Source organism: Mesoplodon mirus (assembly GCF_964341445.2).
Source record: "Mesoplodon mirus genome assembly, chromosome: 18".
NCBI lineage: Eukaryota > Metazoa > Chordata > Mammalia > Artiodactyla > Ziphiidae > Mesoplodon > Mesoplodon mirus.
Window position 1 is genome coordinate 45202809 of NC_138994.1, and position 16058 is coordinate 45218866.

The following is a 16058-nucleotide window of genomic DNA, read 5'->3' on the forward strand; positions in this document are numbered from 1 at the left end:
CAATATAACTACAGCCCAGATCAAGAAGCCGATTATAACCACACCCCAGACATTTCCCATCTGCCTTCTCCCAGGCTACATCTCCCCAAAGGTAATTGCTGTTTTGACTTCTATTCCTGTAAATTAATTTTCCTCATCTTAGAACTTTATATGAATGGAATTACACTGTACAGTACGTATTCTGTCACATCTGGCTTTTTTCATTCAACATTCTTTGTGAAATCTATCCACATTGTTGCGTGTAGCACTACAGCGGTCCCTCTGCATCGGTGGAAGATTGGCTCCAGGACCCCCGCGGATACCAAAACACGCGGATGCGCGAGTTCCTTACATAGAAGTGTGTACTACAGTCGGCCCTCGGCATCCGTGTGTTCTGCCAACCGCGGACAGATTTTTCTGCCCTCTGTATGTAGTTCATTCTTTTTCATTGCTTCAGAATAATCCATTCTATGAATATACCAATTTATTGGTCCTTTCTACTTTTGATGGACATTTTGGTTGTGGTTTTTAGCTATTTGAAATAATGCTACTATAACCATTCGCATATGTCTTTTTGGTATGCATTTTGTATGGCATTTGGAGGATACATCAAAAATCTTTAAGATGTACTCAGAATTTATCCCAAGGAAAAAGTTAAAGAGTTAAAAGATTTAGCTGTGCAGGTGTTCTTTGTAGCATTTAAAAATAAATGCAAAAAATGTAAGTTATACTAAATTTTTAAAAACAGGACTGGTTAAATAAATTGGGGCCTATCTATGCAACAGAATATTATATTAAAATATATAAAAATTATGGCATAGAGTATATTTACTGCTAAGGAAAGATTTGCATGGCATCCTAGGTGGAAAAAAATCTGATTATAAAAGAATATATCAGCATGAGACCACTTTTGTGAAAAAAATTTATATGTCAATGTATATTTGAAAGGATCATACCAAAAGTTTAACAGTGATATCTTTAGGAAATGCAATGATGGCTGATTTTTTTTCAGTTTCACTGTATTTTTCCAATTTTCTAAATTCTTGTTCTTAAGTATGGCTATGGATTTACCCCTGTATTACACTGTATTCTCAGTGCACAGCATACTATTTGGCATACAGTAGTTCTAGATAAATGCATATTTGACTCTATGAAAAAATATAAATTGTCACAAAATCAAGAAGGTAAAAACAATTCAATTAATTTTATTCAATTTTAAAAGGCCGAGATAATTGCCATGGGAGACACTGAGGTATAATTGACCATATATTTGGTCTTTGAGTGCCACAAAACATCATGAATTCAGTAGCAGGGCTCTCTGCTGGTCACCATTGTGACCCTTTGCCCTCATAGCAGGTCACCCACATCCTTTACCAATGACCTGGTGATCAGCTCTAAAGATGGCCAGTATCTCGGATGCACTAAATGCCCACTTTCTATCAGAGACTGTTAACCTAAAATGAAGACTCAAGAGCCAAGTCCTAGAATGTGCTAACGCTTTAACCATTGATTGTTCTGTGTCTACATTACCACAATTTTAAAGATTTCAGACATCACAGTGCACTTTTTTTTAAGTTTGCTTTTTTAAAAAAAATAGATCTTTATTGGAGTATAATTGCTTCACAATACTGTATTAGTTTCTGTTGTACAACAAAGTCAATCAGCCGTATGCATACATATATCCCCTCTCTTGAGCATCCCTCCCACCCTCCCTATCCCACAACTCTAAGTCATTGCAAAGCACAGAGCTGATCTCCCTGTGCTATGCTGCTGCTTCCCACTAGCTATCTATTTTACATTTAGTAGTGTATATATGTCAATGCTCCTCTCACTTCGCCCCAGCTTCCCCCCCCCCGCCGTGTCCTCAAATCCATCCTCTATGTCTACTTCTTTATTCCTGCCCTGCCACAAGGTTCATCAGTACCATTTTTTTTTTTAGATTCCATATATGTGCGTTAGCATACGGTATTTGTTTCTCTCTTTCTGACTTACCTCACTCTGTATGACAGACTCTAGGTCCATCCACCTCAGTACAAATAACTCAATTTCATTTCTTTTTGTGGCTGAGTAATAGTCCATCGACAGATGAATGGATAAAGAAGATGTGGCACATATATACAATGGAATATTATTCAGCCATAAAAAGTTTGCTTTTTAAAAAATGCAATCCATTGCTTGTTTTCATCCTTCTCAGAAAACCAAACAGCATTTCCCCCCGTCATGTTGCAAATAGGAGGGGGTCATAAGTCAGATTTAGGCAGAACAACCAGGCCTCCTCTGACCAAAGCATCTCTCCTCTCCAGCTCCCCCTGGCGTCCTCTTCGCCTTCTGTCGTGGACTGAAATCCTCACCATTAGAATACCCCCTCCCCGCCAGCCCCTTCTCATCAGTACATCAGCTGGGACTTTAGAAGGTAGTTGGTCTCAGGGGCCTACACGGATTCTTTAGGTGGTTACTGAGGGGCAGGCAGTATTGCGGGTTGTGTGGGGCTTAGAGCCAGGGGAGAGCTGACTAGTGGGAGAAGGCTTTCAAGTCACACTTACTTACCCTTAAGGAGGAGGAGGCATTTCGTTCCTTTTAGGTCCTGGCAAAACCCATCCCATTCTTTGAGGCTTGGAGTGAGGATGTGACTCTCTAAGATTTTTGGGGAGGAGAGGCTCTCTGGGTCCCCAGTGCTTCGCTCATGCCAGCGTCCCAAGCCGCCTTCCAGGTGCTACCTGGGGTCTCACTCTCCCTGTTTGCACTACGCGTCCCTGGGGGTTCCTAAACCGCCCAACCCAGACATGCTTGAGGTCTCACCATTGAATCCGATCACGGCCTCAAGCTCCAGCTTGGCCACCTCAGCCACCTCATCCTTGGGCGAAGTTTGGGTCTCCATCACCCGGAGACTCCGCTCACGTTCCTCTCAGCCTCCAGAGATGCAGCGTCTTCCGGCCGTTATGGTAACGGACTTGCGCATGCGCACCAGATCAACGCCTGCGCTGAAACCCAGCCGAAGGAGTTCGAGTCCTTTTGCTCTCTTGCAAATGGAAAGAGCGGTTCTTTTTACCTTCTAGTATTTCTCTGGAAATTTAAGGGGCACTAAATGCACAGAACTAATTCCCTGCTGTCCCATGTAAAGAGTCTGTGACCTTTGGAGTAACTATATAATCAAGCACCTAATGGCATTTAAAAATTAAACATAAAGGATTGCCTCTGATGGGAATGCTGCTGTAAGACAATATATAATTGATACTTCTTTGGATCCCTTGTTTAAAGCAGGACAAAAAGTTTTTTTTAACTATACTGAGGTATAAATTAAATATAGAATTTACTTAAAGTGGGCTTTAGTAAATTTATATAGTTGTGCAACTATCACCACAATCCATTTTTTGTTTGTTTGTTTGTTTTTGTTTTAAGCAGGCTAAAATTTTAAGTAACTGCTAGAGGTCTTGAGGGGCTCCCACCTACCTGGGAAAAATGCTTAGATTTTGTTCAAAAACAATTTTATTTTAACTGCACCCAACTGTTCGCGTCTCTTAGTGGGACCCGATTGCTCCAACCTACAGTTCCCCGGGGGAGCGCTTTCCTTTCTTCATCACAGTTTGGAGGCCTTGGGGTATGTATATTCACTGTGCAAACTCCTGGTTCCGGTCGCGCACGGGTCGAGCCGCGGGGTGTGAGCCGCGCGGGCCGCCGTAGTCAGCTGTTGCGAGCAGGAAGTGTCCGAGGAGTGGGTGGAGACTGCACCATGGCCCCGGACCCCTGGTGAGCTCGGGATGAGGGAGGCTGCACGCGGACCGTCCCTGGGGAGGCCGTGCTGCTGGGGAGCGGGCGATCGCTAGGCATTAGGGCTGGAGGCCTTTCGGGATGAGGGGAGGGGGAGCAAGGCCCCTTCCCCTGCTGCCGGGGGCGGGGGTTGAGGGGCTGGGCTCTGCCGCATCCCGACACCCTCGGTCCTGACAGGGGTGGCCGGGGCGGGAGACCCGGCGGACCCCTGGGGAGCTGAGTTCCAGTGCCGAATCTCTGAGCATTCCTTTAGCCCTTCTTGGCTGCATCTCCCGGATTCCCGCCCATCGTGGTTGCGGAGACGGCTGATGCAGTCTTCCCTGGACTCCTGCGAAAGTGAAGTCGGAGTGACCTTTTTGTGGAACGCCAGTGTATCTGGTGAACCTCCTTATTTCCCAAGTGGAGAAACTCAGGTTCAGAATTCATGGTTATCAGCGAGTTAGTAACCAGTTGGCGCTAGCATCTAGATCTTGTGGGCCCTTCAAAAAACTTATAGGAATCTGGGAGGGAAATTATGCCGTTGATAAGGTATTTTAGTACCACGAAGACTGTTTCTACGGCAGCAACTTCTGCAGTAAAACCATAGGTGATAAGGGTCTTTTATTCAACAGTTAAGTCCCAAGGACTGAATGATGAAAGACACAAGTTCTGATACGAGGAACCTATTCCTATAGCGTATTGGACTTGAGCTTTTTGTTTACTAATTTAAAATGCTATAGCTCAACACAGTTCTTTTGGAGAATATGTCATATTAGTACTTCTAACATAGTTTATTGTTTAAGTTGCAGATAGTCTGGATATTAAGAGATTAACTTTGCAAGATCAAAGTTAATCTACCTGGGATCTAGATTATCTGGGCCAATGGCTTAATTTATTTAACACTAATTTTTTCATCTAATTTTAACACCCCAATAGAAAATTTAGAAAATATTGAATATTTGCAGAGGAAAAAAAACCCATCTTTAACTCTTATCATTTAGAATAATTGCCACTGTTGATTTTTTTTAATTAATTTATTTATTTTTGGCTGCGCTTTCTTTTTTGCTGCACGTGGGCTCTTCTCTGTTTGTGGCGAGTGGGGGCTACTCGCGGGCTTCTCACTGCGGTGGCTTCTCTTGTTGCAGAGCACGGGCTCTAGGCGCGCGGGCTTCAGTAGTTGTGGCTCGTGGGCCCTAGAGCGCAGGCTCAGTAGTTGTGGTGCACGGGCTTAGCTGCTCCGCGGCATGTGGCATCTTCCCGGACCAGGGCTCGAACCCGTGTTCCCTGCACTGACAGGCGGATTCTGAACCACTGCGCCACCAGGGAAACCTGGCACTGTTGATTTTTAAAATGAATTTATTACTTTGTATAATATATGTGTGTGTGTGTGTGTATATATATACACACACACCTATATATTTTACAAAACAGGGAACATTCCTCCATATCATTAAATACTCACTGAAAACACTTTTTTTTTTTTTTTTTGCGGTACGCGGGCCTCTCACTGTTGTGACCTCTCCCGTTGCGGAGCACAGGCTCCGGACACGCAGGCTCAGCGGCCATGACTCACGGGCCCAGTCGCTCCGCGGCATGTGGGATCTTCCCGGACCGGGGCACGAACCCGTATCCCCTGCATCGACAGGCGGACTCTCAACCACTGCGCCACCAGGGAAGCCCTGAAAACACCATTTTAATGGTGCTTAATAGTGCATCATATGAATGACCATGATGCACTATGATTTAATCATTCCCCTCTTTGTACCCTTTAAAAAATGTGAGGGATTTTTTGGCTTTTTTTTTTTTTTTTAATTACAAAGACTGCCCTTTTGTTCCATCTCTTATTTCCTTGGCTCACTCCCTAGAAGTGGAACTACTGGGTCCAAGGGCTAAGTTGCCCTCCACTTCCTGGAAGCTAACTCCCTCATTTTACACATAAGGTAGGAAATAAAGCTTAGAAATAAGGTAGAGGCCCCAGGTTATCCATTTAGGTTGGTAGAAGCTATCACTGAACCCTAGGCCTCTTCCACAGGTAATGTTGAAAAAGCGCTGATAATTTTTCCTGTTCCTCTCAAGTAGTTTGACTCAGCAGCTTTCTCATTTGTTGAAAGTGAAACAATGAGGGACTGTGCTGTGCTAGGTCAGCTTCCTTGCAAAGTAGGTTGCTGATCACGGGAGCAGGAAAGGAGTATGGAATAGGACTTTGAAAAATCTATAAAACAGACTTGACTACAGCTTTGCTCTCCTACTATTGAAATAGCATAGCTCAGTGATGCTTTACTCCTGAGTAGTGTTCTACTGTTCAGAAATGGAATATGGCTGTTACTATTTTAATGGCATATCAAAGCCAGTGGTAAGCTCACTGTGTAATAGAAGTAGCCAGTGGTGACTGTCTCTGAATGAGTTCTTTGCTAAAGTTAATCAGCTTTACCACTTTTTTCTCTCTGTTCCAGTTCCACAGCCTCTGTCATGGCATCACCATCCTCTTGGTCACTTAGGCCTAAGAACTCTAATCATCTACTTTTTCCTCACTCTTCCTATCAGATTATTCATTAATCTCTAGTATTTTTTTTTTCTGCCATAGTCCAATCCTTTATAGCCTTAGGGCTTACAGAGAGTAAATATTGGTGGCTGGTTACTGCGTTGAATAGCTGGAGAAGTCTTCTACTGGTCTCTTGCCATTCTTCTCTCATCCCCCCAGTGATTTATGTACGTGGAGTTCAGGTTACTTTTCCTAAACTAGTATTTTAGGTAACTGTGTGCTTGATTCCATCATGAGGTTGCCCATTACCACTAGGCCAGTGGTTCTCAAGCTTTGCTACAGTTTGGAATCACCTGGGGAGCTTTACAACTCCTCATGTCCAGGTCAAACCCCCTGCCAATTCAATCAGAATGATGCCTGGGGTAAGAGCCAGGATTTTTTTTTTTTAAGTCTTCTCTGGTGATTCAATCAGAATGATGCCTGGGGTAGGAGCCAGGATTTTTTTTTTTTTAAGTCTTCTCTGGTGATTCAACTGTGTAGCAAAGCTTCAGAAATGCTGTTTTAGAGCTCAACTGAGAACATGAGGATTAGGAGCAAGACATCTGGGGTTTTGGCCATCAGCGTTTCATGTAACCTCTTCCAGGCCTCACTCTATGTGTACAAGTATCCCCTACACCTCTCAGAGTCTCTGCTAAGAGTCAAACCTTGTTCTGCTGTTCAAGGCTCTTGCAGAAACTAGCTTCGACTCATCTCTACCATTTTATACTTTACCCTCCTACCCAGAACCACCACTCAGCCCACCGTGCCAGGCTCTTACCCTCTCTTCCATCTTTGCTTGCTCCCTGTGCCTCTCACCTAGTCTAGAATGTGCTCCTCCCTCTTGTTGGAATGAGAAGCCTGCTTTGACCTTGTGGTTCAGCCCAAGGTGTAACCTCTTGGCCCAGCCTTATCAGATCTGTCTCGGCCAACAGTAATTTCTCTCATCTCTGAACTCCAGAAATATGCACTTGCCATTTATACTCCGCGTTTGGCAGGAGGTGTGTTGTACCTTGTTATTGATTTTCATACGTGTGGTCTGGGACCACAGAGCCAGACCTCAGAACCTCTTTTCATAGATGACAATATGGAGAGAAAAAGGGGAAAATGTGGCAAAGCTGGGACTAGGACCCAATTTTTCTTATCAGCCTCCCTCCTACTTTCTTTTCCTTTCTTTTTTTTTTTTAAATATTTATGTATTTATTTTTGGCTGTGTCAGGTCTTAGTTGTGGCCCACGGGCTTAGTTTCCCCACGGCATGTGGGATCTTAGTTTCCTGACCAGGGGTCGCACCCGCATCCCCTGCGTTGGAAGGCGGATTCTCAACCCCTGGACCACCAGGGAAGTCTCCCCTCCTACTTTCTTAATTGTGTATTGTCTTATATCACCTGCTCTCTTTTGGTATGCATGAATATATGTATATGAATGATGCTACTTTAGATTATAGTGGTGAGTTGCCAAGGATCCTACTGTTAGCGAACCGAACTTGGGTTGACTCGCCCGCATGCAGTAAAGCCAATCTACTGATACCAGGTTGTGGTGAAGGAAAGTGCAGCATTTATCGCAGAGCACCAAGCAAGGAGTCTAGAGCTAGTGCTCAAAACATCCGAATTCCCTGACGGCCTTCAGGGAAAGGATTTTAAAGACAGGGTGAGGGAGGGGCGTTGTGGGGTTGTGATCAGCTCGTGGACACTCTTCTGATTGGTTGGTGGAGGGGCAATTGGGAGTCACTTTCTGGTTCCAGTTGGTCTGGGGTCTACGTGCCTTTTGGGCAGCATACAGTTAACTTCTCCCACCCAGCGGGGGTTTCGGTATCTGCAAAGCAGCTCAAAGGACACGGCTCAGAATATTATCTACAGCCCTTGAGGAGTAACCAAAGGTCCTTGACTTTAATGGCTAAACTATTATTATTTTGTTTTGCTTGACTGTTTTCCTGCTTCTCACTTCTCTGATTAAATTTACTCTTTGGAACTTAGGGAAGCCCTAGGAGACTAAAGCTTTTCTATAGACAAGAGGGCAAGAGGAGGACAAGGGGATGGGGGTCTGTTCCAGGAAGGCCCCACAGGGTCCTGCTCGGTTACACTATCTCATTGGATCCTTATTAAATTTAAAATGTACAGCTCTTAACATAGGACCTGGCCCAGATCAGGTACTCAGTTGTTAGCCACAGCTATAATTACTGTAGTAAGACTCGTAAGGGAAACAACTAGAGATTGTTTATTTTTCCTTCATTCAAAGACATTTGCCAGGTCCCCTCATTGTTCAAGTGATATGTGGGAATTCAGAGATTTTAAGAAATGGATTGCTTATTTTTTCCAACAAAAATTGGAACATTAGGTTAAACAGCAGATTTTAATATTTTTTTGAAACTTAAAAATATTTATTAATTCATTTATAATAACAATAATCAACCTATTACATGTCAACATAAATCACGTTTTTAACAGAAAATATCTATATTTTCCAAAACAAGAGAAAATAAGTGAGAAGAGTGGCATTGTTTTACATTAAGTTCTTTTTACATAAATTTACATCACATTTTTTTTATTCAAACAGAAAGCCACAAAAATTATAATCATCCTCATCAGTTCACTCAGTCCCATGTAATTAATTCTTTTTTCATCTTGATCTTTTGTTAGCACTTTTATGAATTCACCAGTTTTCCATTAGAGTTCTGAAAATGCTTATTCATTCAGTTCAGCAGTATAGTCAGTTACCAGAAACCTGTACTTGTCAGAGTCTTTTCCATGAATTCCTTGAAGATGAAACCCTTTTATAGGAACATTTTTGCAAAAGCATCAGAGTACACCCAGAACTGTCTGTAAATGACAAAAGACTTAAAAATGACCACGGTTAAAGATTTGATGAAAGTTCATAATAATGCAGTTGACAAGGAAATTTAGTTATTTCTGAGATATACATTTAAAGTAATAACTAGAATTATGACTTATAACATTATACCAGAACATATAAGATTTTTAGGAATTTCATGTAATGTCTGAAACATTTATATTAACATATTTCCATACAAATAACCCAAAGAAAGTTTAGTATTAGTTAAAAAAATTTTTTTAATTTAATTTTACTTATTTTTTTATACAGCAGGTTGTTATTAGTTATCAATTTTATACACATCAGTGTGTACATGTCAATCCAAATCGCCCAATTCAGCACACCACCATCCCCACCCCCGCGTGGCTTTCCCCCCTTGGTGTTTAACATTAGGTTAAACAGCAGATTTTTTTTTTTTTTTTTTTTTTGTGGTACGCGGGCCTCTCACTGTTGTGGCCTCTCCCATTGCAGAGCACAGGCTCCGGACGCGCAGGCTCAGCGGCCATGGCTCATGGGCCTAGCCGCTCCGCGGCATGTGGGATCTTCCTGGACCGGGGCACGAACCCGTGTCCCCTGCATCGGCAGGCGGACTCTCAACCACTGCATCACCAGGGAAGCCCCTAAACAGCAGATTTTAATATTTTTTACTGGGCACTCCTGGAAAATAGGTTCGTCGTATATTTATAGTCCCTGCCCTTTAGGAGAGATGAAATGTGTGTACACACTTAAGTATTTTCTGTAAAACAGATAAAAAGTAAAAAGGCTGTAAGCGAAGGAAAAAATAAGGGACTATTGGGGATTGATTGTGAATCCTTCAAAACCCCCAACACTATTGAATAAGAAATAGAAGCTCAGGACCTGCTTTGAGAGAATTCTGGTAAGCTTAGGTGTCAGGTGGGTGTGTGTCCTTTGACCACAGAGCATCGTGTTACCTGCTGATCTGTGTAGCTCTTCCCCAAATAGCTGCTCACCTGGCCTGTCACTCTCCATCCCTTTATCCTGCTTTATTTTCCTTCTTAGCCCATAGCAACACCTGACATACTATGTTTTGGTTTGTTTGATGCCTTTCTCCCTTCATTAAACTCCTTGAAAGCAGGGACTTCGTCCATTTTGTTCCCTGCTCTATTCTCCAGTGCCTGGAGCAGTGCTCAGCACAGAGGTGGCCCTCCAGAAATGTTTGCTGAATGTTTTGTGAATGAACGGATCTGTATGCTTTATCAGCAGCCAGATAGCACAGTGGCTAGGAGCAGAGGCTCAGGGCCAGGCAGCCTTGTTTTGCAGCTGGTGGTACCCATAGGGCAAGTCGCTCTACCTCTTTGTGCCTGATTTTCTCACGTGTATGATGGGGATGGTGACCCACCTCCCAGTGTTCTTGTGTGGAGTAAGTGAGTTATTACAAAGGAAACTTTGAGAATTGAGCCCAGCCTGTACTAAGTACCGTTCAACCCCTGTTGCCATTACTGTTACAATTATCATCCTCTCTTCCTGTTTGCATTTGTGACTAGAATTACAAACTGAAACTTAGATTATGCAGAAATTTCCTTTAAAGAACCTTCAACATTTTTCTCCCTTTATGACTTTGCTGCAGGTTCTCCACCTACGATTCTACCTGCCAAATTGCACAAGAGATTGCTGAGAAAATTCAACAGCGAAATCAGTATGAAAGAAATGGTGAAAATACAACCAAGGTAAGACCAGGAATGAGTACTTCAAATGATTTGTTTGAGCTCTGAGGTCTGAAAACCCTCCCCTTTCTGACTCTGTGTGTATGTGTGTGTGTGTGTATAATGGCCTTTATGTTTACACATGTCGAATTGACATTACAACCAATCAGTTAATAGTTATTTAATCACTAGGACTAAATGAAGCATGGCATCTCTATAATTTCTCCTACTTTACCTTAAAAAGTTTCTAACAATTTCATAGTGTAGTTCCAAGCTTGGTACACTTTCCCCCAGATGGTAAGTCTGTCAGGCTTTGCAGGACAAGAGGCCAAGTTCTCACCTCATTGAGTACCCATTCTCGACAAAAGAATAATAGACTTTTTTGGTTTTTTACATTTTACATTTAAAAATGTAAAAAATCATCCTTCGCTTGTGGGCTGTAAAAAACAATGGTGGGATTTGGCGAGGAAATATGGTTTTAGAAAACCATGAGTCCATGCCAATACTTTTGATTCTAATCCAACATTCACAGGTTTCTTTGTAACTTCCCCATTCTAAATTAGTATTTTCCTTCCTTCTCCCGCAGTGAGAACCCAGGTTTCCAGAAGCATTGATATGTTTTTGCTCATTTGGTTTCTCTTAGAGTTTATAGAAAATAGTTTCAGAATCATTACACAAGGGCCACTACAAACAATAAGTAAAGTTTGAGTCTTTATTATTATTATTTTTAATTTAGAATATCCCCCAAAGGATGCTGAGGTTATTCTGTTCTAAAGCTATTAGAATTGTTTCTTTTTTTTCTGTCTTATGCTCTCCTTTGTATCTATTGATATTCATTTTCAGGGTTTGCTTTTCTTCCCTACCCTTGCTGATACAATTTTTAATATGTAGAACATTTACATAGTTCAAAAGTCAATATTATATACAACGGTATACTCAAAGTCTTGTCCACATCCCACTCTTTTCCATGCCTTCTTCACCTGCTTCTTAGAGGTAACCTTTTTTAAAAATTAATTTCTCATTTATTCTTCCTGTGTGACTTCTTGCAGAAATAGGCATTCAGGTGTGTGTGTGTGTGTGTGTGTGTGTGTGTATTCTCATTTCTGTTCCTTTGACACAAAAGTTACTCTTTTGTATCTTGCTCTTTTCACTTGATAATATATCATAGAGATCTTAATTCACTGAGATCTTCTCAGTTTTTCTTAGGGCCTTATAGTCCTCCATTGTGTATACTCTAGTTCATTAACCTGTCTCCTAAGAATGGGCATTTAGAGTGTTTCCAGTCTTTTGCTGTTATGAATAATGCTGCAATAAATAGCTTTGTGATTTTTTTTTTTTTTTTTTTTGTATTTGTGGAGGTTCTTTTAAGGGTGAATTCTCAGAACCAGGGCATATGTGATTTTTTTTTTACCTGTTGCCAAATTCCCCTCCACAGGAGTTGTCACCTTTGGCTTCACAGCCTGGCCAGCAGAGGGCGTTGTCAATTTTCTGAATTTTTGCCAATCTGATAAGTGAGATAAAATATTTTAGTGTAGTTTTATTTTCTTCATTTTTTTAATTGAAGCATAATTGACTTACAATATTATATTAGTTTTGGGTATACATCATAGTGATTTGATATTTCTGTACATTACAAAATGATCATCAGATAAGTCTAGTTACCATCTGTTACCATATGAAGTTGTTACAATATTATTGACTATATTCCCTATGCTGTACATTACATCACCTTGACTTACTTTATAACTGGAAACCTGTACCTCTCCCTTACCTTCCAGTGTAGTTTTAAATTTGCGTTTTTCATACTCTGAATCAAGTGAAGTATGTGTTTTCACATTCTTAAACACTATGTATATATTCTGTAAACTAACTTCTTATCTTTTGCCCATTTTTTCTATTGGATTGTTGGTCTTTTTAATGTTTAAGAGCTCCCCATATATTAGGGAGATTAGCTCTTTGTGATATATTGTAATTATTTCCTCTCCTTTATCATTTGTTGCTTGACTTTGCTTATGGTAGCTTCTGTCATGTGAAAGTTTTAGTTTTTTTTAAATGAAGTTGACTATCAATTTTTAATTGCTTCTGTATTTTCACTCATAGCTTTTGCTAGTTGTAGGTTATAAAGGAATTTATTTATGTTTTCTTCTAGCAAATGTATGGTTTCATTTTTTTACATTTAGATCCCTGATCCATTTAACCAGTATCATCTTCTTGGACTGTTAGATTGTTTCTAATTATAAAAATGAGTTTTCAGTATGGCTGAATTATTGCCCAGGTTAGAATAAATTCTGCAATGTAGGATTTCTGGCTTTAGGTTGTATAAAATTTAAGCATTTTGAAAATGTCTCAGAGTCACATTTCTACACCAATTCTGATTCACTTAAAAAAAAAATCTTTCTCTGTTAGGTGAAAGTATACAAGAGTTTAATATGCATTCTTAAAATCACTTATGCCATTGAAAGTCTTTTCATATATTTATTGGATGTTTGTATTTAGTTCTTTATGAATTGCCTGTTACATACGTGTCCTTAACCTAGCTTATTATTTCTTAATCTCCAAGTGTTCCTTATATATATGTTAACTAAGCTTTGATTAAGCTTTGACCTGGCATATTTGGTACAAATATTTTTTCTATTAATTTGGATTTTGATTTTATAAATGACTTTAAAATATATATATACACTTTTTAAAATTTTTATTTGAAATTATCACTATTTTTATTTATGGCCTTTTCTTATAGGAGAAGGGGAGATACTGCTTAGAAAGGCCTTTCACACCCAGGGATTATAGAAGTACTTTGCCTTATTATCTAAATTTTCATTAAGCTTTTCTCCTCTTTTTTATCTTTTTTAAAACTCATAAATCTTTATAATATTTGAAATTTATTTCGTGTATTGTAGGCATCTAATTTTTTTCCCATTTGCTAAATTATTAATCCCCCCAAATATGAAATAGTCCATATTTTATTCACTAAGTTCTTACACAACTGCACTGTTTCTGGACCTTCTGTTCTGTTGCACTAACGAAGCCATTGGTAACTGCCAGCATCATACTCTTGTAGTTTTTTGTAAAGATTTAATATCTAATTGTTTAAGGCCCCCTTTGTTACACATATCCGTGATCTTTCTATATGTCCCTTCATTTAGCCTCCTTTTAGAGCAATTTTGCATAGCTTTATTAAAAAGAATTTTGTGCTGTGCCTCAGTTACCACCTCCTCTCCAATAAAAGGACTCCAAATAGGATTTTGGGTAGATGTGTAGTATATTTATAGACTAAACTGGGGAGTATTTACATTTTTGCAGTATTGCGTGTTTCCTTTCACTCATTCCATCAGCAGTATTTCCTGCAGTTACTATACACCAGGCACTGTGCTAGATATTTTTTAGATTTTGTTGATATTGTTAATGATGTTTTAAAATAATTTTTGAAAGTTCTCCCTATTACTTGAATTTAGGAATGCCCTAGATTTTTTCATTTTGTGATTGATCACCATCCTGAATTCTTTATGTTTCTAGTCATCTTTTAGGTGATCCTCCTAACTTTCCCAAACAGACTATTATCAGTCTGCAAATAATGATAATTTCATTTCCTTCTTTCCAGCCCTTATGTATTTCTTTAACTTGTCTTATCATGTTGGTTAGAACTTCTAGACCAAAGTTAAATAATATTGTAGTTAAGGCAGCACTGACTGATTTTTAGTTTTCTTTGTTTTTGTTATGTTTTTAATTAATTTCTCCCATGCTGTATTAATCATATGCTTAGTCTGTTTTTAGTAATTAACACTGTTAGCTTTATTATTAGATTTTCTAACATCAAACTATTCTTAAATTACTCAGATAAATTCTACTTGGTGATGGTATATTGTCATTTTTAATGTAATTCTGAATTTGCTTTGCTAAAAATTTTTAAAGACTTTTACATTTATAACCTTAAGGGAGATTGGCAAGTAGTTTCTTTTTTTCTGTTATCTCTGTCAGCGCTTGTTACCAGGGTTGTGTTAGCTTAAAATATGAATTAGGCTTTCCATCCTTTTCTATGCTTTGGAAAGCTTCTGTTAAATTATCGTAATGGGAAATTTCTTCTGATTATGAAAGTAATAGTTTTCTTATAAAGTATTAAGAAATCCCACTACTTAGAGATAATTACCCTTGATGTTTTGATGTCTTTAGGTCCTAGGTTGTTTTTTCTCTATGTGGATGACACTTCTTTTTATGACTTGATTTCTTTTTCTTTTTTTTTTTGCGGTACGTGGGCCTCTCACTGTTGTGGCCTCTCCCGTTGCGGAGCACAGGCTCCGGATGCGCAGGCTCAGCAGCCATGGCTCACGGGCCCAGCCACTTTGCAGCATGTGGGATCTACCCAGACCGGGGCACAAACCTGTGTCCCCTGCATTGGCAGGCGGACTCTCAACCACTGCGCCACCAGGGAAGCCCTCTTTTTCTTTTAATAAATTATGATGGGTATCTTTCTATGTTAACAAATATAGGTTTCAGTCATACTTTTTTTTTTTTTTTTTTGGCCATGCTGTGCCACATGTGGGATCTTAGTTCCCCGACCAAGGATTGAACCCGCGCCTTCTGCACTGGAGGCATGGAGTGTCAACTACTGGACCGCCAGGGAGGTCCCCAGTCATACTTTTTAATGGCTACATATTCTTTCATCTGTTGAATGCTTTTGATCTTTAATTTCGTAGATTCTTCTTAGACCTGGTGTGTGTGTTTGTTGTTCTTTTGTTCATTTGTTTGTTTGTTTTGCTCTTTACTTCTTGAATGAGGAGGGATCTGCTTTCCTTGGCGTTTCCCCATAAACGTTGTGGGCGGTTTTTCTGTGGTTCCCAGAGGTATTAGAATAGTTAAGGTGAGATTTTTCTTGGCTGCTGATACCTTTGAGGGTTGCTTGACGTGTGTAGCCCTTGGCCAGCCTCTACTGTTGCGCTGTATTTTCCTTTTGTGACCCTGCTAATCTAAGGAGAGAGCCCCTGCTTCCACTGCAGTTGTATAATTGCTTCTTTTAACAAGGTAGCAAACTTGTGAGAGTGCCTTTTTAAACATATTTCCAATTATATCCGTGGTTGACTATGTTTACTTTACATGGGCGATTCTATTTTTCATATTTTTTAATTCCTAAGAGGCTTCCTTCCCACCTCTCCACCATCCTTTAAGGCAGCACTTAGAGTCACAAACAAAACTTTACTCTGGGTTTGTAAACTGGAGAAAATTCACACCTCCTGGAAAAAGAGTCCTATGTGGTCAACATTCCTCTTGTATAAAAAGGACACCCTGCTCTAAAACTTTTAATGGGTTGTAAGTATACCAGTG

The 16058-nt window shown here is 40.1% G+C and overlaps 2 protein-coding genes across 6 annotated transcripts in view; one reads left to right on the forward strand and one right to left on the reverse strand.

Moving 5' to 3' along the window:
• Positions 1-2916, reverse strand: part of CFAP52 (cilia and flagella associated protein 52) — a 37722-nt gene extending 34806 nt beyond the window's left edge. For all 3 annotated transcript variants that reach the window (XM_082604852.1, XM_082604851.1, XM_082604853.1), the window contains exon 1: positions 2779-2916. In XM_082604852.1, the coding sequence (XP_082460978.1) occupies positions 2779-2857 (79 nt within the window). In that variant the 5' untranslated portion in view covers positions 2858-2916. The remainder of the gene's footprint in view (positions 1-2778) is intronic.
• Positions 2917-3652: 736 nt separating this feature from the next.
• Positions 3653-16058, forward strand: part of STX8 (syntaxin 8) — a 249653-nt gene continuing 237247 nt past the window's right edge. Inside the window, exons 1-2 of one of the 3 annotated variants that reach the window (XM_082605555.1) lie at positions 3653-3726; positions 10664-10763. In XM_082605555.1, coding sequence (XP_082461681.1) covers positions 3710-3726; positions 10664-10763 — 117 coding nt within the window. In that variant the 5' untranslated portion in view covers positions 3653-3709. Of the gene's footprint in view, positions 3727-9725; positions 9744-10663; positions 10764-16058 lie in introns of those variants that run through there. The other 2 variants (XM_082605557.1, XM_082605556.1) reach the window with 2 other exon arrangements.